The sequence below is a fragment of the Anoplolepis gracilipes genome, chromosome 1 (assembly GCF_047496725.1).
Source record: "Anoplolepis gracilipes chromosome 1, ASM4749672v1, whole genome shotgun sequence".
Taxonomy (NCBI): Eukaryota; Metazoa; Arthropoda; class Insecta; order Hymenoptera; family Formicidae; genus Anoplolepis; species Anoplolepis gracilipes.
Window position 1 is genome coordinate 18,316,911 of NC_132970.1, and position 23,387 is coordinate 18,340,297.

General features: G+C 34.6%; 2 protein-coding genes across 3 annotated transcripts; both read right to left on the minus strand.

Moving 5' to 3' along the window:
• Positions 1-196: 196 nt before the first annotated feature.
• Positions 197-9,580, minus strand: LOC140673059 (neprilysin-1). Of its 2 annotated transcripts, none has more exons than XM_072905663.1 (13): positions 8,936-9,580; positions 7,193-7,690; positions 6,746-6,974; positions 6,532-6,570; positions 5,280-5,525; positions 4,709-4,917; positions 3,435-3,614; positions 3,044-3,255; positions 2,540-2,756; positions 2,275-2,457; positions 1,788-1,950; positions 1,187-1,503; positions 197-970 (listed from the first exon to the last, which is right to left on the minus strand). In XM_072905663.1, the coding sequence occupies exons 2-13, from the start codon at positions 7,310-7,312 to the stop codon at positions 698-700; spliced, it is 2,388 nt and encodes a 795-aa protein (XP_072761764.1). In that variant the 5' UTR covers positions 7,313-7,690; positions 8,936-9,580; the 3' UTR covers positions 197-697. The 2 variants fall into 2 exon arrangements, with proteins under 2 accessions (XP_072761764.1, XP_072761755.1); XM_072905654.1 differs by having other exon boundaries at positions 7,193-7,694.
• Positions 9,581-13,368: 3,788 nt separating this feature from the next.
• LOC140673359 (F-box only protein 33) lies at positions 13,369-23,203 on the minus strand. The gene is made up of 7 exons (XM_072906285.1): positions 22,623-23,203; positions 21,807-21,901; positions 21,540-21,731; positions 21,048-21,449; positions 20,673-20,921; positions 20,390-20,585; positions 13,369-20,236 (listed from the first exon to the last, which is right to left on the minus strand). Exons 1-7 carry the CDS (start codon positions 22,947-22,949, stop codon positions 20,105-20,107), a joined length of 1,593 nt encoding a protein of 530 aa, XP_072762386.1. The 5' UTR covers positions 22,950-23,203; the 3' UTR covers positions 13,369-20,104.
• Between the last annotated feature and the right edge of the window lie 184 nt (positions 23,204-23,387).

A 23,387-nucleotide genomic window follows, 5' to 3' on the forward strand; every position in this document is an offset into this window, starting at 1 on the left:
GCTTTTCTTTTTTGTCACAAATTATGACAAAAAATAACTTAAGAAATATAAATTCTTCAATTTGCTGTTGTGTCATAGCAACTCCAATGATTTTTAGTTCAAGCATTATCGATAGACGAAATTCATATCTTTTTTTTCTTCAGATAAGCCACGCAAGTAACATTGAACATACACGTGTAAAAAATAAAATGTCAACTGTCAATCGTACATCATTTTTTATTTCGTTTCGCTTATTACACAAAAACAAGCAGTATCGTGCTATGCAAGGGTGATAAAGGAATCCGCGGATCCTTGGAATTTTCGGGCATAATACGTTTATAATCTTATGATTTTTTGCCACATATTCCTATCGTGCATTTAGCGTTTACTGTAGGGTCGAGAGAATGTAAAAGCTCCCTCTTAAATGCAAATCTAAATTTTTTTAATCTTCTAACAATAAGATAGACAATTTATCGTTCAACAATTTGAGTCCTGTTGGATATGAATATCTCATTGGATCTCGTGCTAGATTTTGTACAATATATAATGACTGATCATTTAACATTTTTTAACGCTAAATGCGCGGTATCAGAGGACGCAGGCTTTCAGGTCCCGTGAGTGGCTCGGAATTTTTAGCTTCTATTATCCTCATCTTATTGTGCAATTTTGATTATACATCGAGGTGATATATTTCATATATCACCAAAAGGAGCGCGAGCTACCAAACACTACATTTCTTCTTGGGATTCATCGGCGAGCCCACTGGACAGCCGAAAGCCTTGGCAAAGTCCTCGCTGTTTGACAGGGGACCCAGCACCCGTACCGGACCGGGCGAATGCACGCTGCTTCGGATCTTTGTGAGAGCATCCTCCGGCCTCATGGAACCGCACCAGATCTGCGCGTAATTTAGGAAGAACAACTGGTCGTGCGTGAGATTCACTCCCGGTAGCAACGGTTCTTCGCCATGGATAGAGACCCACTTTTTGTAAGCCTATTTGATGAAAAGAGATTATATCGTAGACATCCTAAGTGTATTTTGAATATTAAATTTAAAAGCTCTACGTGCATTCTTCGAATCAGTGCGTACTTTCAATTCATTTTTTTTTTCAAATGTATATAATTATTTAATTTTTTAAATAATTTTCAGAAATTTAAAACGTATGTTGCTTGACACATAGCATATTTTTATTTTGATTTATTTGATTACCCTGAAGGACTGTTTGAGGCCGCCATTGTCGGCGATATTTTCTCCTTGAGTCATTCTACCATTGATGTATAGATTCACTTCCTGCAACTTGTATTTAGAATATTGGTCTACGATGCATTGCGCCCTTTCGCGAAACGCTCTAACAGTGGCATTGTTCCACCACTGCATCATATTGCCGTCTTTGTCGAATTGACGACCCTTATCGTCAAAGCCATGGGTAATCTCGTGACCAATTACTACACCAATACCGCCATAATTTAAGGACTTGGGGAAGTGCTGAGAGTAAAAAAGCGGCTGTAGAATCCCCGCAGGAAATACTAAAATAATACCAGCATACGAACCGATTAATGTTTTGCAGCTTTTACAGATTATAATAACCGTTTATTTATCAATATGATTATGATTAAAATTGCACATTGTTAGGCTGATGAAATCTTCATAATTTTTAAATAATGTAGATTAAAATTTACTATTAAAATTTATAAACCGATTTTACATTGAAATTCCTAGATACTTGGAATTGTCGTCGAATTTTTAAACCGTGAGAATTAGTCGCTATAATGGTAATAATGATAATTTGTAGCAAATACACGTGACTGACCTATATCATTTTTGTTGGGATTGTAGAAAGCATTCACTACAGCAGGTTCAGTCGACCACTTATTCTTGTCGACTGGCTTCCGCAGTTTTTGCAAATTATGATAAGCGTCGTATTTGAGCAGGGCAAAGATGTTCTCCAGAAAGTGATTTTCCGTTATGTTTAGCTATAATTAAATAACTCTTTGCGTACAACATATTAATTCAGAATTAAAAATGCATAAAGAAGAAAAAATAAACAAAAAAGAAAAGTCGGAAATATGAATTTGATATTCAACGTTTCATATTCAATGATATAATAAAACAATATTTAATAAATCATCTAAATGTCTTTCTAGGTTTCAAATTATCAAAAAAAGATTTTTTAATAACTTATTTTTTTCTGATATTTTATTAAAATATAAATAGACCATTAATTAGTCTAGAATAATTTATATGTATAAATGAAATATAATATTGTACGATATCATCGTAAAATATGAAGTTTTTACCATTACGTATTCTATAGAGAGTTCAACTGGATCCTTCAAAAATTCTGGATATCCGATTCGCTCGTTCATCGAATCGGCCTTTTTCTTTGCTACCATCCGGGTTTCGTCGTCCATCCAATGATTTTCAGTTAGCAGTTCATTAAAAGCCTCGCGAATCGTCCGGATCATCTCTAGAGCAGTCTCCTGAAAAACAGACACGTTCCAATTTATAAATCAAAGAGGTATCAATCAAATGTAGGTCATTCCCAGAACGGAAGATACGTACCTTGCTCTCGTGATTAAAATTGTCGCGTATAAAAAGAGCCCCTACCGCCATTCCGAGTTTTTTGTTGGTCCACTCGACGCATTGCGACCATCTATTCCTCTCGCTGAGAATGCCCAGTAAAATTTTACGGAATTCGATCCGCTTCTGTTGATACTCGTTGATCATATGAGGCATAATTGACATGACGAGCCGCCACAGAATATAGTTGTGTAAAGTCCTGTAAAATTTATACTCGATTGAAAATTCAAAGATTTGCAAAATCTAAGATTCTCAAGCTCGGTTAAAATTTAACTGAAGGATTATTATAGCAATAGTTTCAATATCTATCCATTTTATGGAGAATAAAAACTCAAAGGATTCACAAATAGAAAACTTGAAAGGAGTTTTAAAAAAATAAAGGATTCGAGGATTTTTAAATTTAATTTGGTGGAGTTAAGAGAATTAAAATTATGTCAGAGGAAAAAATTCAGTCAGAAGAATTATATATATTGTCTATATTATTACCTGCGATCCGTCTTCGAGATGATACGGCCCATCTGCATGAAATATGGCATTGCGTATGTCACGACCGGTTCATCTTCGTCGATTGGGACATTAATGAACTCTCGCAAGTAACTGAGCCACTGCAGCTGTGGTACTTCTCGCTGCAATTCTCGCAATGTTAATTTCCGATAAATCGCCGAAGTATCATGCCTGTCCGCTTCCGGTAATGAAGCCTGAATCACGTGGAACCATTGTACAGAATCATTACGTTAATGTAACATTTACATGATCCATCGCAAAATTAAATATGCACACATTAATTTTAATTAAGAGATTAAATGTTTCTTAATTATTCCGAAAATTTTTGAGACAAACTATGTAAGATTATAATAAACATAAAGAGAAGACATACATTGGCAAGCTGTTTCTCTAAAACGATCACTCGATTAAACTCCTCGGCAGCTGAATAAGGATTTGCACCAAGCAAGATAGCGACGTTCGTCATATAATTATGATAAGCCTTCAATTCGGCTTCGCTGCTCTTCTTCAAGTAATAATCTCTGCTAGGTAATGCCAATTGCATCTGATCCAACTGCGTAAACGAATGAAAACATTGTTATATTTCTTTACAGTGTTTCCAAAAACTACTTTCTGCTTTCTTATCCAGAAATATTCTCCGAATGACAGAGAAACTCTACGAATTATAAACATAAATTTTCTCTTGCAAGAAAAAAAATCAATTTTCAAGAATACATTATAAAGAGAAATATGTTTTATAGTGAAAATATCAATTAAATTTCAAAATTTGTATTAGTACAAATTGTACTGCAACGATATTATTGGTATTCTACTTTGATTTGAGCCAAACATCGATCTGACGGCAATTTGTTGGATTTTTGATTAGAAGAAAATAAAGAGTAGTAAAAAAATATATAAACGAGAATTAAAGTAAAAAAAAAAGTTAAAAGTATATAAACAAGAATTAAAGTCTTTTATTTTGCATATAAAACAATTTTTCTCATGCGAATATTTGTAATTATTATATGTATATACATATATTGTAGTATACATATGTGTTTGTATTTTAATATATTGATTTTTTATAGGTTTTTTTTACATTCCTAATAACTGCTGATATTTACATAAGAAATTATTTAGAGATTGAAATCAAATAAAAAAATAAATAAATATGTGTTTATATTATTAGGTTATATTAAATAATTATTTAAATAAAATAAGGCAAAGAGAATTTTTATCACTGCATAAACAAAAGTGTTAAGTTTTCTCAAGGGAACCAGTTCTATACTGACGTAAAAATTTTGATATAAAATAAATACAAGAGACGTGCAGATATAATCTGGACTTCTTTTTTTAAATCATAAGCATAAGTCTTTTTATATGACATATATATATATATATATATATATATATATACATATTATTTCTGTAAATTTTATGAGACAATAATTAATTGTAATCATCCTTCCGACCATTTTAAATGTGTATTCTTCGAAGAAGGAAGATTACATAAGTAAATAAATAAATAAAATATGTTTTTGTCTTAAATATTATTTTACAATTTTGAAATATAGAAAAGTCCAGATGAGACTCGAACGACTCCCATATGTTACGATGTTGACGTGTTGTATAGCCGTCGACTGACGGGGCCTTACTTTGCCGGCGCACCTGGAGGATGTTGGCTGAGGAATTCTTATCGTCTGGACCGACCCATTGTTCCACCAGCACACCCTCGTTGTACTCGCCGCGTAGACGACCTAGAAGGACTTCCGGTGGATCAAGCGGCGGTTTCCAAGATGGTCCTACCACTGCCGGCCAACCACCAAGACTCTCCAAGATTTTCTTTAACGGGGCGTCCCCAATCTCTCGTATGCGAGCTGCGTTTTTATATCATTTTGTTTTTGTAAGATATGCGAGACACACGTTCTTTTATTCTTTACAATTTATGTTGTTAATTTACATGCAGTAATTTTGCCGGAGGATATATCGATATAAAGCGAAAACTTTACTTTCAGAGATTTTATATTTTTTCTCTCTTTTTTTTTTCTTCCAGATTTTTTGGAAACTTGATTCGAGAAAACTTTCAAGTATCAATTTTAAACATTTTAATTCAGATATTTCTTCAAACATTTTCGATTTTGAACAAAAATGTCAATTTATCGGAAGGTTCTATAATCGAATGAAGGGCAGAGAAAGGGAAGAGTTGAATCATTTTTTTGCATATATCATTTATACCCACGGATGTCCATACACGACCTGTAGAACATCTTCGCTTTGAGAGTGGCATTATTGTCATTTGGGTTAGACGGCTCTTCGAGTAGGCGCTTCAGGATCACCTGCAGCTGATCGGCCAGTACCTCGAAAGTGCTGATGGAGCTTCGGTCCTCCGGTATCACGTGCAATCGATTCCACGTGCCGCAGGCGTATTGAAAAAAGTCTACGCAGGGTGCCGCGGTGCTGTCCATCGCCGTTAATAAACTTGCCGCTACATTGTCAATGAAAGCCCTCTTGTTATTCTCACTCTATGTGAGATTGACAGGCGTTTACGTCAAAACCACTGAAGTCTGTACATATTGGAAAGGCGAGGAAGAATAGCGAGACAGATAAAACTCCAAACGTCGTCTCTTTCAGAATACAACAAGAAAGTTTATTTTATATCCTATATTGAAAAATATATTTAGTTTTATAATGAATACCGATTAAATGCGCTTTCAATGTGCGTGCATACATTAAAAAAAAAAACAAAGCTATTCGCTGTTTTTCTTCCTCTCATTTTTTTTCTATACGAGAATGATGTGAAAGCGCTCATTCTATTACATAGGTATGTCTAGACTTCCATGATTAAAGCCGACGATTATTCGTCAGAAATACATTTAATTTTATTTTCTCTTTCCAATATGTAATTATATATAGTATTATTAAAATAAAATTGATTTGTGTTTTTAGAAAAATCTAATAAGTTTATGGTCTAAAATCTTCACAATTTGTCAATCAAAATCATGATTTGCATGATATAATCTCTAATTTAATCTGAGAACATTGAAAAACGTATTTTTTTGTATTCAATTCTGATTATCAAATAGTACCTAATTCATATATCGGCTTATTTACTTTTATATATATCTTTTTGCTTATCGTTAGATTAATTATTATTTCAAATTATGTCATACTGTTTAAAAATAATACATGTAAAATTAATAACATATGACAATAATAATATAATGATTAATAATTATTTTATTAATAGAGCAATTAGTCAGAAATATAATTGAAGAAATTTTTGTCTTTTTGGATAATTTAAATGTTATATTGGAGGAATTTTATAAGAAAATACACTTCTAAATCGATTTTTGTGTTTTTTTTTTTTAGTAATGTCATCTTTATATATTTGTTGCAAGTTAAAATTTAATAGATGGGTATCTAATTAAAAGAGTATGTTAAACGTTACAAGAAGCAATAATAATTTTAAAAAATGAATTAAAAGAATGTACCTGTTCGGACGCATGCTTCCGTCATACAAACGTTTGGCTCTGAAAATAAAAATGCGGAGATAAAAAATACGAAGAAATAGATTAAAAAATCATTATTATTTAAATTCTCATTCTTTTACCATCGTGTTACTTAATCGTTTTAGATTTAAAAATTTTTTCCATTTTAAGATTTATTCAAATATCATTAAAGTAATATATAAAGGATAAAACTTACGAGGTTCTCGCACGCATTCACGGCTGGTGTTTAACGCCAATAGCAGAAGTATAAACAGACAAACTGCTAGCAAAGTGATAGCCAGCACACCGAGCAAACGTTGTCTACTCGCTGTTCCTCTTCGTCTTCGTGTGATTGAGGTAGCACGTGTTATACCAATTGGCCTTTGCGGCTTGACCGGATGTTGGAGAACGGATGTGGTAGTACTGCCGCGTGGACCATAAGTCACCTAAGTATAATCGATTAATATAAAGCAATGACACATTTTTCTTCTAACATGAAGAATAAATAGGTAGTTTTATTCATCGATATTTTTGAAAATGTTTATCAAATTGCTGAAGAGAAAATTACTTGAATTATAGATACAAATAAAAATGATGCAAGAAATGTTTGCAAAGATCCTCGGGAACATACTCTGGAGCGTTTTAATCATCGAGATGATCGTACCTGAAGAGGATTCGCAGTAGGAGCACTTTCCTGACCAATCGATCCCGATCCTGACAGATCGGCTGGCTGTTCGGTAACGGTGGTGGTTCGTAGATATCCGTTGTTTCTTTCGGACTTCATCCTCGTCTCGCTGATCCTTCGCGGAATGTCCTTTCGATGCGAGAGGCAGGTAGCTCTTGCTCATCGGAGGGACAGTTCGCGATCCTTCCAGCGCGGCCTTCTCCGCGGAAAGTGCTGAACGCGGAAAGAAGATCTCAAGAGATCACAGAATACGCAGAACGAACGCTCTTTTATCTGTCTTCAGGGCTGTCTTCAGGTTACGATGGGAACGGCGCGGATGTGCCGCGGTTCTTCGCGAACACCTTCGAGATCCGCGGTGCGTTCGCGCGCCCGCAAAATTGCCATTGCCGGTCAATTATCATCCCTCGAAGAAGATTTGAAGGAAGAGAAGGAGCTCCTTTTTCAATCGATCATCATGCAATAGTCTAATTCAATAATCTAGCTAGAAGAACACAAAGATTTTTTGCTTCTCAGAAAAAAATTCGATGTGGCATTTACGCGATATCTATAATTAATAATCTATAATTAAAGATTCTACAGAAAATCCGATGAAAAAGGAAATATATTCTGTTAGATTGAAGTTGATGGCATATCAATATTTATCTAATTTTTCTAGAATATTGAGAAACTCGAGCTCTTAAAGACATAAAAACAAAAAGCTAATAGAAAAATAATTCACTCAAATAAGAAACTCGAGCTCTTAAAGACGTAAAAACGAAAAGCTAATAGAAAAATAATTCATCTGAAATATTTTTCATCACATGAGCTTTCAGTTAAAGTATCTTAGGTATTAATAAAAATCAAAATAGAAGCTCTATTAATAGATATTCATATTTTATGCGTATATCTAATGATATAAGAGCAAATTGTATCATGTGTGTGAAACATGTTTCTAATATAAATCTTCAATACATAGACTTATTTCTCTCATTATAACACAATTAAATGTTAATTAACAGATCTATTGAAAAACTATTGGAAGATTTGAAGAAAAGTCATTGGCTTTATTTTAAAAGTTTGAGGTGATTTTAAGAAACTTCATTAAAAAAACAATTTCGTATATTTCTTGTATAATACGTTTAAAAAGTTATTCGACTTTGAAATTTCCTCTACATCTCCATTCATAAAAAAAATAATATACTGTAATATAATACAATGTAAAAATTATAGTTCTTTTTCATTTTTAATTATCAACATTGAACTTGACAATTTGTTGTGAGCAAAAGATCTATTTAAATATAGATCAACTGAAGAAGAAAATTTCATTAACTAATTATACATCAGAAACTCGATATTCCCAATAACTTGTAAACTTCTACTGCTTATAACTTAAAAGTTATTTCAACTTTGATACTGAAATAACCATCAATTTTTCATTTTTTTCGCATATTAATGAATAAACATATTAAAGAACAACTCATTCTATATATACACGTATCTAGTTATTCCAAAAATAATTATGTACATAGTATATAATAATAACTAATAATGCAGAAAAAATAGTATGTATAAAAAAATCTTTACATATTATAGAAAAAAATAGAATGAAATAGATGTTTTTAATCAATTAATTTCAATAAGAAGTTTTGGGATAAATCACGTTGAATGCATCAAAGGATCCAAATGGTCGACAATATATGAGACTCGCATTACATGATGCTCTTATTTATCGATAACATGTACCTTGCATAATTAGCGATCAGATTTAACGTTTATTACGAAAATTATCGTATCGAGATGACACTTTTAACACAATTTATTCACTGCGAACAAGGAACGATCCCATTAAAACAATCGGACGCGATAAGATCTGCGACAGGGCGAGTTCACATTCGTGGCTCGTGTACAGAAGCAACAAGCGTTCTGCGAAAAACTGTCGGGGGTGTCGATCGAAGCCTCCGCCGTCGGTGGTGGCGCGATATCGAGAAGAGAAGACGCGAGAGAGAGGGTGCGTCGAGACGGGCGGGTGAGCCGCTACGCAAAGGTACGGGGTGTGCTACTGAGGTCGGGGGGGAAAAAAAAAAGAACCGGTCGATGCTGCAATGCAGCATGTGGTCTCGGATCCGTGCTACGACGCGCAACGGCAACGTCTCGAAGCTGCTTACTTCGAGGGGGTTGCTTAATACTTAATACAAAAAGGGGATACGGAAATTGGAGAGATGCAGTGAAGATAAAATTTGTCCAATTTATATAAGGGCTCTTATGAGAATTATATGTCGATCAATATATGTATAATCAAATTTTTTCAAAGCGTAAACGATCTTGCAAGAAAAAAAAGATGATAGATTTGATGCATGATTTGTTGCGCGCAATGATAGAATTGTGATATAAAATAATATAAATCTAATATAAAATAAAAATTATCTCTTACATAAATCTGTAATCTGTTAATAGAATAACTTTTTTTTCTTCCAAATTTCATATTTCATAGAAAAATTTAGAAAGGAGCCGCGTTATCAGAATTCATTTTAAATCATCGACACGCTGAATCGATCACGATAAATATACGATAATCGAATAGTTTATTTCTCGAATTCTTTTTTTTTTTTTTAACAAAGATTTTCTTCAAAATATCATTGTGACGAGTTTATTTGTAATTTTACTATTTTAAAGAAAGAAAAATATATATTAGAATTTTTAAAAATATATTTTCTAGACAAATTCAATATATTTTTGAAAATACTCAAAAAAGCTTTAGGAAGAGATATTTGAAAGAAAATATATTTTTCAGAAAAGGAGATTCATCGTTAAAATTATTTTATTCATCGAGATGTGTGTCTGTGTTTGGGTCTCAAACATTTGATTTTGTGCAACACGTAATAAGGAGTAATGATGTGATTACACATATTTATATATATATATATATATATATATATATTGTATTTATAATTATATTACTAATTGTTAAAGATATAAAGAAAGTAAACGATTTACTTTATGCCATGCATTATTTATTTATCGATTCATACATTTTTAAAAATTGATTTACATTTCTAAAAAAAAAAAAAAAAAAAAAAAAAACATTTGATTTCTATTATTACAAGACTCATTAAAGTCCCATGGGGAGATTGTATATCGATTTATTGTAAAAACAATAATTCAATATATAATCTTTCAACAAGACTTTGAAATTGAAAGAATACTGATTACATGATAGTTTAAACGGTTCCAGCATGTAAAGATGCTCGCCCGGGACTACATATCCATGAAAAATTGGATAATATCGAAGTTATATAATAACAAATTTCTATGCGGATGCGTAACACAGATTCCGCGTGTTGTAACGACGAACGTTTCGGTCTTTGTGTTTATTACATCTCAAGATTGCGTTTCAGAAAAACGCTGATAATATGCGAGAGACGTCTTCCCTTTAGAATTAATTCGGGAAGGATTCGACATATCGCGCGTTCTTCAGCCGGAAGACGAAACTCGCACTAAACGCGGCGTAAAACTCGTGTTACGAGTCAAGAATGTGCCGAGAAAAATGTACGATTGAAATTTGTAAAATGTACGAGAAATTTATAAATATACGGAGCTGCAAGAGATACACAATGCGTATCTCAATGTGTATTACACATTCGCAAGCAGTTCGAAGAAAGATGGTTTTAATAAAAGTAACAAAAAGATGTATCACATCACACCGAACACAAATATCTTGACTGCATTTCGTGTAGTCTAGGAACGAGCACATAAGAGTGACTGAATCGAGCAAACTACTACTCTTTCTCTTGCTATATTATATACTCCTATATTCGCATAATGACTTAACGCAGTGACAACAATGTAGTCATTTTTTTAAATTTTCTAATTAACTTGATCTCATATTTTTTATTATCCATCTAATATGTTTTTTCGATTTTTATATATTTATGACTGATAATAACTCTAAATCAATTTTACAAAAATAAATTCAACAATAAACAATGGCAAAAAGATAATAAAAAGTCATGCAAACGTTTGACTAAGGAAATATATAATGTTGATTATAATTAATCGATATAAATTTTATATATTTAACCAAAAACTCGGCATGCAAATTCAGCACCTATCGTCAAAACGTTAAGTCCAATCTTATTTAAAGGAGTAGATAAAGTATGTTTTTCTACTGTTAATGCATAACGACAAATAAAAAATTAAAACGCGTAGCCACAATGTGCGTCTCGACGATCGTGAAATCGATGATCGATAATGATTATATACTCATTGCTCAGCAACAATTAAGAGATCACTGTTTCGAAATGTTGATTTTTGTCTGATACATTCAGTGATTAAAAAAGCTAAAATATCACATTTACGTAAACGTGTTTGTTAAACACAAAATTACAAAATCAAGGATAAATTGATTAAGAAATACATTACGCGTTAAGTATATTTACAAAAAAATGCTACTCCAAGGTGTCATATATTTTATAATAATGTTAATGGTGGATCTACATAATACTTCTGCAAAACTTTTCTAAAAAATAAAGTTTATTTTACAAAAAGAAAAAAAAAAAAATATATATATATATATATATATGTACTCGTATATATAATTTTTATATATACATATATATAACGTAGCTAAATACATATAATTTTTTATTATTAAAAAAATTAATATATAAAGAGACTACTTGTGTCAAAAATCATATTTAAAAAATAAGTACATATCTTTAAATGTAAAATTACTATAAATTTTATTTTAATTATATATATAATAAAATTTAATTATATATATCATTAAAATAAAATAAAACGTTATATATACATATATATATATATATATATATATATATATATATATATATATATATAATACAATTATTATTCAACACAATTAGACTAAATTTTAGTTAAAAAAAAAGAAAAAAAAGATAATAGCAGTTCCTAAAGCAATATGTTTTAATATATATAACATTTTATAACCAAAACTGATTTGAGTATTCCGCTAGATCCTCCATCTTTTGCAATCTATAGCCGTAGCATTTTTTAGTAATTATATAGATATAGAGAGCCGCTATTGATTTCAATAATTTTCAAATATGTTATCAAAGTCAACTTCGAGTAATGTTAAAAGTTTTAATCGGCACTCGTTATTTCTTAAAAAATTATTAATAAAAAAAGTATAATAAATAGCATGTAATTCTGTGATACCGATATGTAGACCATATGTTTGCATATTATATTGTTCGTTATAAAGTAAAACCAGATAATATAAGATGGACATTCACTTTGCATGGAAAATTGGAAACTCATGTGGAGCCGTATAATGATCCACAGAAAACGTGTTCCTCTCTTGAGAATTGAACGAGGCAAAACTTCTCCCTTTCTGGGGGATCATTATAAAATGCTACTTGACTTTTTCCAAGAACGAGTAATTACATTCTATTTTTAAAAACTTTTTAAGAAATAACGAGCGCCGAAACTTTTACAACATTACTCAAAATGATGACGTTGATAACATATCTGAAAAATTATTATTTAAGTTGAGAGTAATTCCTTATATCTGTATAATTATCCATTTTTTATCAAGTCTTTCGCACGTAATTGTGATTTAGCATATAGTTCTTTAAAGCACTTTTTAGATAAATTTCCAAAACGAATATCTCGATGATATCTTTATAAAGCTCTTTATAAGGGTTGAATTAAAGTGATTTCTTAATTGTGCTTTTGCAGTGTATTAATTTCCATACCCGTATACTTGAATTCGACACGCATCGAGAGCAGCAGAAAGCGGCTCTAACTAACATCGATAGAGTGCTTAGAAAGTAATGCACGATTACAACGAGTTTCGTTTTTTTTTTTTTTTTTTTCCATACCGGCACACTATTATTCGTAGCCGGTTCGAACAGATACAACAACGAGCACAAAGGACAGCGAAAAATTAACCGACCTCTCGCGCGATTCGTCTGATCGAATTAAGCCGCGCGATAATTAATATACGATCGCGAAGCCTCTCTCGTCGGCGCGCTCATGCACACAATAATACGCATAGACGACCACGCAACGTACATACATATACATTTTATAAATCTTGACATTGCTAAGTGAAACAGTTATTCGGCATTGTATATTTGTGTGTGTGTGTGTGTGTGTGTTATGTGTGAAGACATCGACGAAGAAAAATATATATGTAGCGCGAGTGTGGTTTTATTCGGATGTGATGATTCAACGTCGCAAGCAACAACGAGTGAGACTTCAATATTAAACTTCGATGTCACTCCATCGATTTTTCATCGACGACATATGAGAAGAAAACGGGTCCAATACGGTTCTCTGCGCATAACCCGCTTTCCTCATATATACATATATAGTATAACTATGAAAACGAGATTCGTCCTCGAGAATAATAGGGACGATTACATTTTGCAGTTTGCTTCAACTCGCAGACTCTGTCTGAAGAAAAAAATGTATCATAATAAGACAATTATCTCATTCACGAAGGAGGTGACTCATTAACGATGGTGTAACATTGAGAACTTTAGTGATCGTTTCAATTTCTAGAAGCGCGACGAAAAAAAAAAAAAAATAGATCTTCAACGAAGCTTCTCGTTAGATCAGTTTCACAATGTCTAGCGTTATCGCCAAAGAAAAATTGGAAAGCAAAACGGTCCAGAAGACTCAAAGCCTCAAGCCTCTCGCTAATATATTCCCTTTTGCTCGACATTACTTCTCTGCACATACAATACGTATTATGTATACGAGAACGTGCGACACGATACATAGTATGTATTAATTAATTAACGTGTCGATAATCGCGATTGCCTGGCCCGTGATTGTTGATCGTCCGCGTTGAATATAGTAAATTACACGTCAAAGTTATGCATCGACAAAGCTTTTGCACACGAGAAAAGCGACGCTAAATTTCGTTATTACAATTCCTTTTCCTTTCCATCTTCATCAACCGTTAACAAAATCATTCGCAAGAAATAATTTTGTTAACAGTTGCTTTTTTTCTTTTTTTTTAAATACGAAGATTTGTCGTGCATTCTTGTCCCAAAATTCGCTAAGCTATGAAATTCATGTGAATCCCAGAAACTTCGAAATAAGACTAACAATAAGGATAATTTGGAGGCCTTAAATCTCTGGATTTCCATTCTTTGACGATCGCGTGATACCATCGTAACATGACGGGGCACAATCCTTCTTTATCAGCGTATACACGTGACGATTATACATGTCGCGTGCACGCACGCACACGCACGCAACTATTAGAACTAGGACATCGTTCTAAAGATCCATTCGAACAAACGCAGCGACAGGATATACATAGTTGGGCCCAGTTGTACTTGCGAAACCCTTTGCGAAAGGAAATCTTCAGGCTTGTTACGGACTCTCGCTTCTCGCTTACATACGGCTCGTTGCTTACATCTAACGTTGTTTTGTTCACCGTTACGTGTGAATAATACGATCTCGATAGAGGAATGCGCGTGTCTGTCTGGCGACATCGTCCTTCTTGTCTCCGTGCAATTGCCCGAATGGGAAGATCCTCGATCATTTGTACGGCTTACACGAACGAAACGCGATGATCGCCAACATCGCGACGGCAAGTACAATATAATAATCGGGAATACGTACGAACCGTGCGTTTCGAAATTAACGCAAGTTTGAAGGTTCAATTCAAGTAAGATCGATCGACACCGAAGATCAGCGTGTGTCTACGAAAACTTATTAGGCATTATTACTCGTTCGTGCGCTTCCTAGGATTAATAGGATCTTCGTGTATGCTTCATACTTAAATTAATAATTTATCGAATATCTTATTCGCATTATCATTATTAGCATCTCAAAACAAACAAACAACTCGTATAAAATTGTAGAGATAATCTGCCTCCGATCGATACTACGCAATACTTTTCGGCTTCTCTAGAATCAACTCGCTCGACAATCTGTCAATCTTCCTAACAATAAACAATATGCTACGCTCATTCCCGTCGAATGGAATGGATTGTAGGTACGTAATACTCTGTTAAGTAATGACAATGTTACTCGATGTTACCATGTCCGAAAGTATTGGAAAGCATCGAAAATAAACGAATGAACTACTATTGAATATTCTCTCTTTGATCGTACAGTTAAGGGCGTACTTGCATGCCGGCCTCTTTTCATTCTATCTTCGCTTATATTCATGTATATATATGTGTGTGTGTGTGTGTGTTTGTGTGTGTGTGTGTGTGTGTGTGTAAATTATTTCATTTTAGGAACTTATACTACTCGTGGCCGCCGACGGTGACCCGACGACGACTGTTTCGTTCGCGCGGGTTTGACAAAATGCGTGTCTTCGTGTCGCGTGTCCGTGTCAAAATCAAACTATATACATACACATATATCATACATATTCGGGTTGTACTGCGATAATCTTGTGCGATCTTGATTTCAGTCGACGATAACTTAAGATTTTTTTTTTTTTCTTTTCTTTCTCTCTTTCTCTTTATACTATAATTTACCTAAATGCGCGCGCGCTTCACCGTCAGCGGCGGATTTCACTCTCCGCGCGAAGGAGAAACGCCAAGACCGCTACAGCGTAAAAGTTGTATATATCTGCGGTGAGTCGAGAGGACCAACATTGTCTATAGGAAGCCGGCGAAGCGTGTCAGTAATTATATGGCGCGTGTCATCAACGCAGTCGCACGTGTCTCCGGTCTCCGCATCACGCTGTGGAATGTCGAAAGACGGAGCGGTTTTCGTGTAAAGGGAAAAAACTCTCTCCGCGCTGGCTATGATTCCGCGTTATTAAGAGCCACGATACACGTTATTGATCGACGCGAAATGGCTATGTGGCTCGTGTGTGTATCAAAGAGCTCCCGTGTATCGCGGCTCTTGCAGGACGCGCGCGTCTGATTGCTGGCCGAGAAGAAAAAAAGAAAAATAAACGTACGCTGTAACCCACTTAGAGCGCGCGATCGAGAGATGAGCTGGTCGGGTCGTCGTCTATCTAGTTAGACCGGGCTATCTCGTCGAAAGACAATCTCTCAATATTCTTTCCTTCTCTTTCGATCCGCTGCCAATAATCGATCGTACACGCGACGAATTATTCTTCGCGAACGTCGAGATCACCGGCTCCGTCTAAAATCTCGAAGGAATCGCTTGTGCATCCAAGTTTCATCGATGCGCGCGCGTGGATTTCTGTTTCTCTTCAGTCCTCTCTCTCTTTTTCGATTTTGTTTTTCCTACTTTCTATCTACACTCGTTGATCTTCATCCACTCTCTCTCTTTCTCTCTCTCTCGAACACGCTTGTAAGATTTTCTACTTTATCACAGATGTTTTATTCTCGATTTTGTTTATAACGCCCTGTCTATGCTTACAGCTCACTCGGTAACATTCGATCAGGGATTCTCGTTTCGTGTTCCCTATGTTGTCCGCATGCTGATGCGCAGATTACACTCTCGATATATATTTCCCGTGTTGATCTTACTCTCCTTGTCTCTTGTATAGCCAATACATGTTACAATCACAGCTCTCGGTCTCGCCGTTACGCGCAAGAAGACACGATCACACGCTAAGGCCTGCCTTAGTACAAAAATATACATTCGCTTCTTAAAAAATAGATCTTAGCATTCTGTACTGGCTAGCATTCGTTTTGATATTTTACAGTATTTTGATTCTTGGCAGGCTGCTTTAGAAGGATTTAAATGTATAATATATCGGTTACGAGAACCTCGCCGTCGAGTGAGCTCTCTCAGGGCTTATTCCGATCTAAACGCTAGCTTGTGCACCACCCCTTTATTTTTGTTTCGCTTTCGCGACGCGCATATTCATAAATATTCGCGTTTGCACAAACGAGTTCGAAGCGATTTCGACGAGGCTAAGATGGAAAGCAACGAGGAAAGAAAAAAAAGGCGTTTAAAACACGCGAGAAATTGACGAAAAACGATGATCGTGTTCAACAATGGAACGTATCTCGATGACTTTTGCAAAGAATGTGCCTTCCATCCCCCGCCTCTTTTTTTTTTTTTTTTTTATGAATATGGTGTCGACTACTCTTGCGCGGCAACGTGCAGCTCGCTTGACTTGTGTTGTAATATACACCTCTTTCGACAGGTTCAGTCTTATACTTGTGGTTTTGTCGTGTTATCGTACACGTGGTTATTTAGTTGCGTTGTGCCCGCATCAAGCGGCTGCACGATTGCCTTCTACGATATTACTTAATACAGAGGACTCGCAGAGATGGTACTATCATATCACTTGATTTGTTTCTACGGTTCGCGGATATATCCATTATTACATTCAAACGCGTATCATCTCGCTCCGCATTCTCGGTTAATTTTTTCTCTCGTTCTTTCTCTATTCGCACGCTATTAAACTTGCTCTCGCGCAATTGTCACATGGCTTTTTTTCACACTTATATTTATTCTCGTGTTCGTTATTTCTCTCTCTCTCTCGCTCTCTTTCTCTCTCTCTCTCTTTCGCTCACATATCACACTCATACGCTGGACACCGCATTCCCGAATAATAATTTTTCTTCTTCTTCTTTACGCGAAATTTCCGTTTGAAAGAAAAACGAGAAGAAACGTAAAATTACACTTGGTAAAGTTTTCATCCTGTACCGCACAAAATCGACGTTCAGCGAACGATTTGTTAGTACATTACGTCCGCGTATCGTATAGTAATAACTACGATTCTTTGTGGAAATCCCTAGTTACATATTTCTCTCGTTTCGCGTTAGATTTTCTCTCTCTCTCTCTCTCTCTCTCTCTCTACTCTCCTCTGATGTAAAAATATACACGCGCGGAATACGAAATGAAAGGGCACTTGAACGAGCGTGATATACCTCAAGTTCGTAGCCGTTGTCCTAGCAAACGCGTACATGTGTATACGCATGTTCGCGACAGGATACGCAACAGTTATAAGGTGGTTATCTCTCTATGGTGGATGTCGCGTGACAGATTTCTCAATGAATTTACCCTTACCGCGACTCAGGTACATATTAAGGCCCGTTCATCTTGTATAACAGCTGGTCGTTCGTCGAAAAGAAACGTTTTTATTTTCCTTTCTCCTTTATATATTGTTTCTCATCTTTGTTTCGTTTGTTTCTTGATTGATTCTCCTTCCACTTCTTTGTCTACTTTTTCGTTTTCTCTTCGTGTGTTCTTCCGCGCGCGATTTCCGCGTTGTTCGCGCGTGTATCCAGTGTATCTCGAACGCATGGAGATGTATGTACAGAAACCACATATAAAAAACACAATATTACACGTGACTACAAGTTACGATACACGATAATGTAATATATAATTATACAAGGGCTCGAAAAAAAAAAAAAAAAGTAAATAATCTCTCGAAATAGTAAACTGTGTGTATATACGGCTGCATTTTGGTATTTTATCTTTGTTACGGATCGCTCTCTCGCTCTTTCTTTCTTTCTCTTGTAAACACTCATAAAATCGTTAGCGTTAATTGTACGACAGAAATAGATGCGCACTGCGTCCGGATGTGTTGACGTGTTTAAAGTTCGACAGATAATACAGTTATACATACATATACATACATATACGATTAGCGACTAATACCTTCGATTTTACAGATACACACTTATATTCGTGTGTTCGTCATCAGCGGTCGCTAAGAGCACGGTGAGTATAGACGATTATATATTTAAGTATTACTCACATTCGATTATACTACTCGTTATCACCTGTCGAAAGCTATACCTGAACAGGCTGTATTTCGAGCGACTTTTTTTTTTTTCATTCTTTCGCTTACGCTTGTTTCACGTACTTTACATCAAAGCGACTTTCTTCGGTGCGCATACGTTAACATTTGTACAAAAGCGTCCGATTGGTCTTGGTATTAAAAATAACCTCGGATCGCTATATCGATACTTCGCGCTCTTTTGTTGCCTTTTTTTATTCTCAAGCGCGATGCTCTTTATATTTCATGTGCGCCGTTTATTATTTAACGAACTTTTCGCGAAGTTTTACTAAAAGTTTGACTTTCGCACGTCATGCTCTTGGCGCTCGCTATCACTTAACTTCCCAGAGAATTGGAAAAATATGTTGTTGAACGCGTGTTTCTTTTTTTTTTTTTTTTACTTACATACGTTTGGAATTTTGTTATTCTTTCCAATGGAAGATCACAAGATCTGAATCTCTCCCTTTCTCTTCGATGTGCTGCAGCGTTTTCTTTTTCTGCAGGATAAAAAGAGTTCTTCACGTACATTTGTTTCAGCTCTGCTAAACTTCATAGATCTCTTTAAAAGTTCACAATATAGACTTTGCATGTTGCAATCTTGTTCTTCAACCATGTTGTTTGAATGCACAGCTCTCTATGACCAGAATAGTATTGTAGTTATATAAAATGTATTCTGGTTTCTTTTCAATATCGATTTTATAGGCGATAGGGACAATTATTTATCGCTCTTAATATATATATATATATATATACGCGTGATCATTCCTAGAATTATTTTGTCAACATCAAAACGTGATTCATATGGTTTTCCATAAGAAGAAAGTTATAATGCATATAAATCATCGAAGAGATCGTCTCATTGTTTTCAAATGCATCGTATATTGCATTGAATATACCATCAACAAGTCGAAATAGATCTACTTGACTATATAGTGTTATCACATTGATATACGAATCGACAGAAATATCGTAAACGAGGAGAAGATTATATGTGCGTTTATCCCTCTATATCTTTCATTATACCCAGTAGGATTCTCAATTCGGCGAAACGATAACGAGATGCCGTTGATAACGAGATTTCGAACTTATATGCATATTTCATCTACAACTTCTCATAAACAAAAAACCTCATAGAAGAATAAAAGATGCAATTCGATAACGTTACTTCTGAGAATGTTGGTAGTCTGGAAATGATTGGTGGGTAATCACACAAGTAGAAATTTTCCTTGGCTTCTTATCAATTATTTCTGATCACTGAGAACCAATGGCATAATCACTTCTCTGCTATCGCCTTTGAAAGGATCCAATATCACCATTGGTAGCTCCGAATCGTTCAATGGCATCCAATGTAGACCCATTATCTCTCGGATTTCCTATAAATTAATATTAATAAATATTCTTAATTTTCAAAATCTCTATTTTAGTTTCGCAATCGTTATTTCCTTAACTTACAGAATGAATTATCGAAACTTGAACATTTATCTTAAATAAAAATTTTAATTTGTGTTAAGATTGTTTATACTCACATGTGTGATACTTTCAGCTTTGTGCCACGATTCATTTTCAGATGTGATATCACTTTTTGCAAATACCAGCAATTTAAGGGTATTACCTCTAAGACGCGCAATAGCCAACAAATTCTCTTGATAATATTTATGGCCTAGGAACACCATCTTTGTAAGTTTAGTACATTTCCACGCCACCAATACCAAAGGATCTGGACTGTATAATAGAATCATGCCATTATATATATCATATTCTAAAAACTGAAAAACATACAATAAAGAAAATCGCAAAGATATTTCTTACCTATTTGGATCGTTTGGATCAAATGTAGCTGGTATCTGTTGTTCACGATCTATCGAATCTATCCATGTCAATGATTTCAGTGTATGTGAATACCACATTGATAATCGAAGTAATGCCCTGTTGTTAACGTTTTCACAGAATAACACTTTCAAATGTGTCAGTGGCATAGCAGGACAGAATATGTCGGAGTGTAAAACTTTAACACCAGCATAAGAGTGTATAAGGTTGAGCCTTAATTCACATTGTGGACTGTAAATAAATATTTTTTTATACACATGTTTTTTTACTTTATATACTATTCTTATTGCGATCGAGATATAATTTTAGTTTAATATATGTCTAGCTAGTGCAACAATTATTATATGTATAACTTACTTCTTCTGACTAAACATTTGCCAAGCCGCATTTGTTGTTCCCGGGTAATCCTTTTTCCAACCATGTACATGAATCACAAGTCTTTGCATACATCCGTTGTCTAACGCTTTTAATAAACTATCACTTACAAACTCATAATCCAGAGTTAAGACAGATAATCTGATAAACGAATTAAAAATAGTGTTATCGAGCTCGAAAAAATCATAATAATCAGGATCGTCCTTAACAGATGCCAGACTGAGATGTGTTAAATGTTTAGCATGATGAAGACGAAGAGGTTCCAAAATTACAAACATATTCATTATCAACTCTTCTGTGCAGCCTAAGCTTAGGGCCTCCAAGCAATTAGAAGTCTCAATAATATTTGCCACTGATTCTATTAATGTGGAACGATAACAATTACTGAAAAGTAAACAAGTTTATCAAACGTAATATAAACAGTTGGTTTGTATATTATATATTGAACAAGATTGTCCAATTTATCTATAATACCTGTCATCTTCGTTGTCAAAGGGAAAGTCATAGGCATTGCTATTAAATTCCAAAAATAATTTTCTCAACTGTTTATTATGACTTAATTGTTTCAAGAGCTTGTATGTTTCACCCATGTAATCAATGTATCTGGGTTTATCCCAACGAATCGTAGCTTCATGCACACTCAAAGCGAAATAATTTGCCAAAGATCTATAACAAGAAACATGCTATGTTCTATGTAATTCTTAATAAATTTATACTTATAAACTAACAAGAAATACAAACCGTGTCCACAAAACGCTGTCTTCGTCTCTGAACACAAAAGTGATTTTTTTCCAAAAACTTGGATGGAACAGAGTGTACCTCCAATTTTTGCACACCTGTACAAATAACAAGCCTACTAAACAAATCTTATTAAGTATAAATATTAATTAATTATTATATATTATATAGTTATAAAATAATTATATATAAAAATTATAATTAATCAGCATTTTATCATATTCAACATTTGATTATATTAATATATATAACACTGAGTTTTATTATTTATTGTATATTTAGTATAAAAACCATTTTATTATATTTAAGATAAATAATTTACATAAAAAAAATTATTATATCAACTTTATACTTTTTTTCAAACAACATTAAAGATATAATTATCACATATAAATATGATAATAAAGTTTGTCATTATTAATAATTGTTGACATTCAAGCCTACAGATATTCAGTACTTCGTTACTATAATAGCGTAAAAAGAAAACATAACGAAATATCGAATCTCACACATAAAAAGGCTTATATATATCAACTTCTAACCATGCAAGTAGACAATGCGATGTGTAATGTCAAACGAGATAATATAGTGAATCCCTCTCATTAGTATGTACATTACATCGTATATAAAAAAAAATGCTCTTGTGATTGACACATGACTTTTATCGCTATACAATGTCAGATCAGTTTACAGTGTAAACGATCGGGACACTGGAAGAGCGAAGAAAAAGAAAACACAAGACTTTCTCTTTCTCTTTCCTCGCCTCTTCTCTTTCTCTTTCTCCCTTTGTCACTGTTCGGTCACTCTCTATTTACTTACCTGGGAGGCTCTTATTCTGGTCTCGTGCGACAAATACGAGAATATCTCCTGCAAGATAACGCTGGGCAGATTGTTCCAGGACGGGCCGTGGTCCTCTTGCGCCATTTCTGTCATGCGATTCGCAGGCTTGTAGGACGAACAGCTGTTCGCCGCATTCAGCAAAGACAGCTGCCCCTCGCACTTTCTCGACGTCGCCTCCTCCGTCGTTTCGTTCCCGCCATTCACCATCGCTGCCACCGTTGTCGTCGTCGTCGTTGACGTCGCGGCGGTGCCGCTGGCCCTGAACCTCTCCAATCGCATATCGAACATCCCGTCGCAGGCGCGCATCGTAATCTCAACCAATCCAACGAATCAACTCGCGTTCCATCTACTACTACGTCGTTCGACCCGTTGCCGACTGCGACCGCGCCGAGAGCCGAGACGCCGAGATTCACAGAGGAGACGGGTATATACGTGTAACGTGTACTGGTACATACGCACCAGCCCCCTCCTCTTCGTCCCGCCAATCCCGCCGATGTCCGATGTGTGTTTATACACCCAACTCTCGCGCGATAGCGACCTCCACAACGCGGACTCGTTCACTTTCGCGTTCCAATAACTGTCACCTTTATCTCTCTGCGTGTATTTGTATATGACACATACTTGTGTATATATATATATATATATATATGTAACATGGTCGACTTCTGATCTTATTAATTACCCAGAGACAGTACAAAATATTATTTATAATAATTGTTTAAATATTTTATAAATATTGTCAAA

Coding starts and splice junctions, on each gene's coding strand:
- LOC140673359 (XM_072906285.1), bottom strand. CDS start 22,949: ATGCGCGCCTGCGACGGGATGTTCGATATGCGATTGGAGAGGTTCAGG. Junction 21,732..21,806: donor GACAGCGTTTTGTGGACACG/GTTTGTATTTCT, acceptor TTCTTGTTATAG/ATCTTTGGCAAATTATTTCG. Junction 20,922..21,047: donor CAAATGTTTAGTCAGAAGAA/GTAAGTTATACA, acceptor ATTTATTTACAG/TCCACAATGTGAATTAAGGC.
- LOC140673059 (XM_072905663.1), bottom strand. CDS start 7,312: ATGAAGTCCGAAAGAAACAACGGATATCTACGAACCACCACCGTTACC. Junction 2,757..3,043: donor ATCTCGAAGACGGATCGCAG/GTAATAATATAG, acceptor TAAATTTTACAG/GACTTTACACAACTATATTC. Junction 1,504..1,787: donor TCCCAACAAAAATGATATAG/GTCAGTCACGTG, acceptor GTATTATTTTAG/TATTTCCTGCGGGGATTCTA.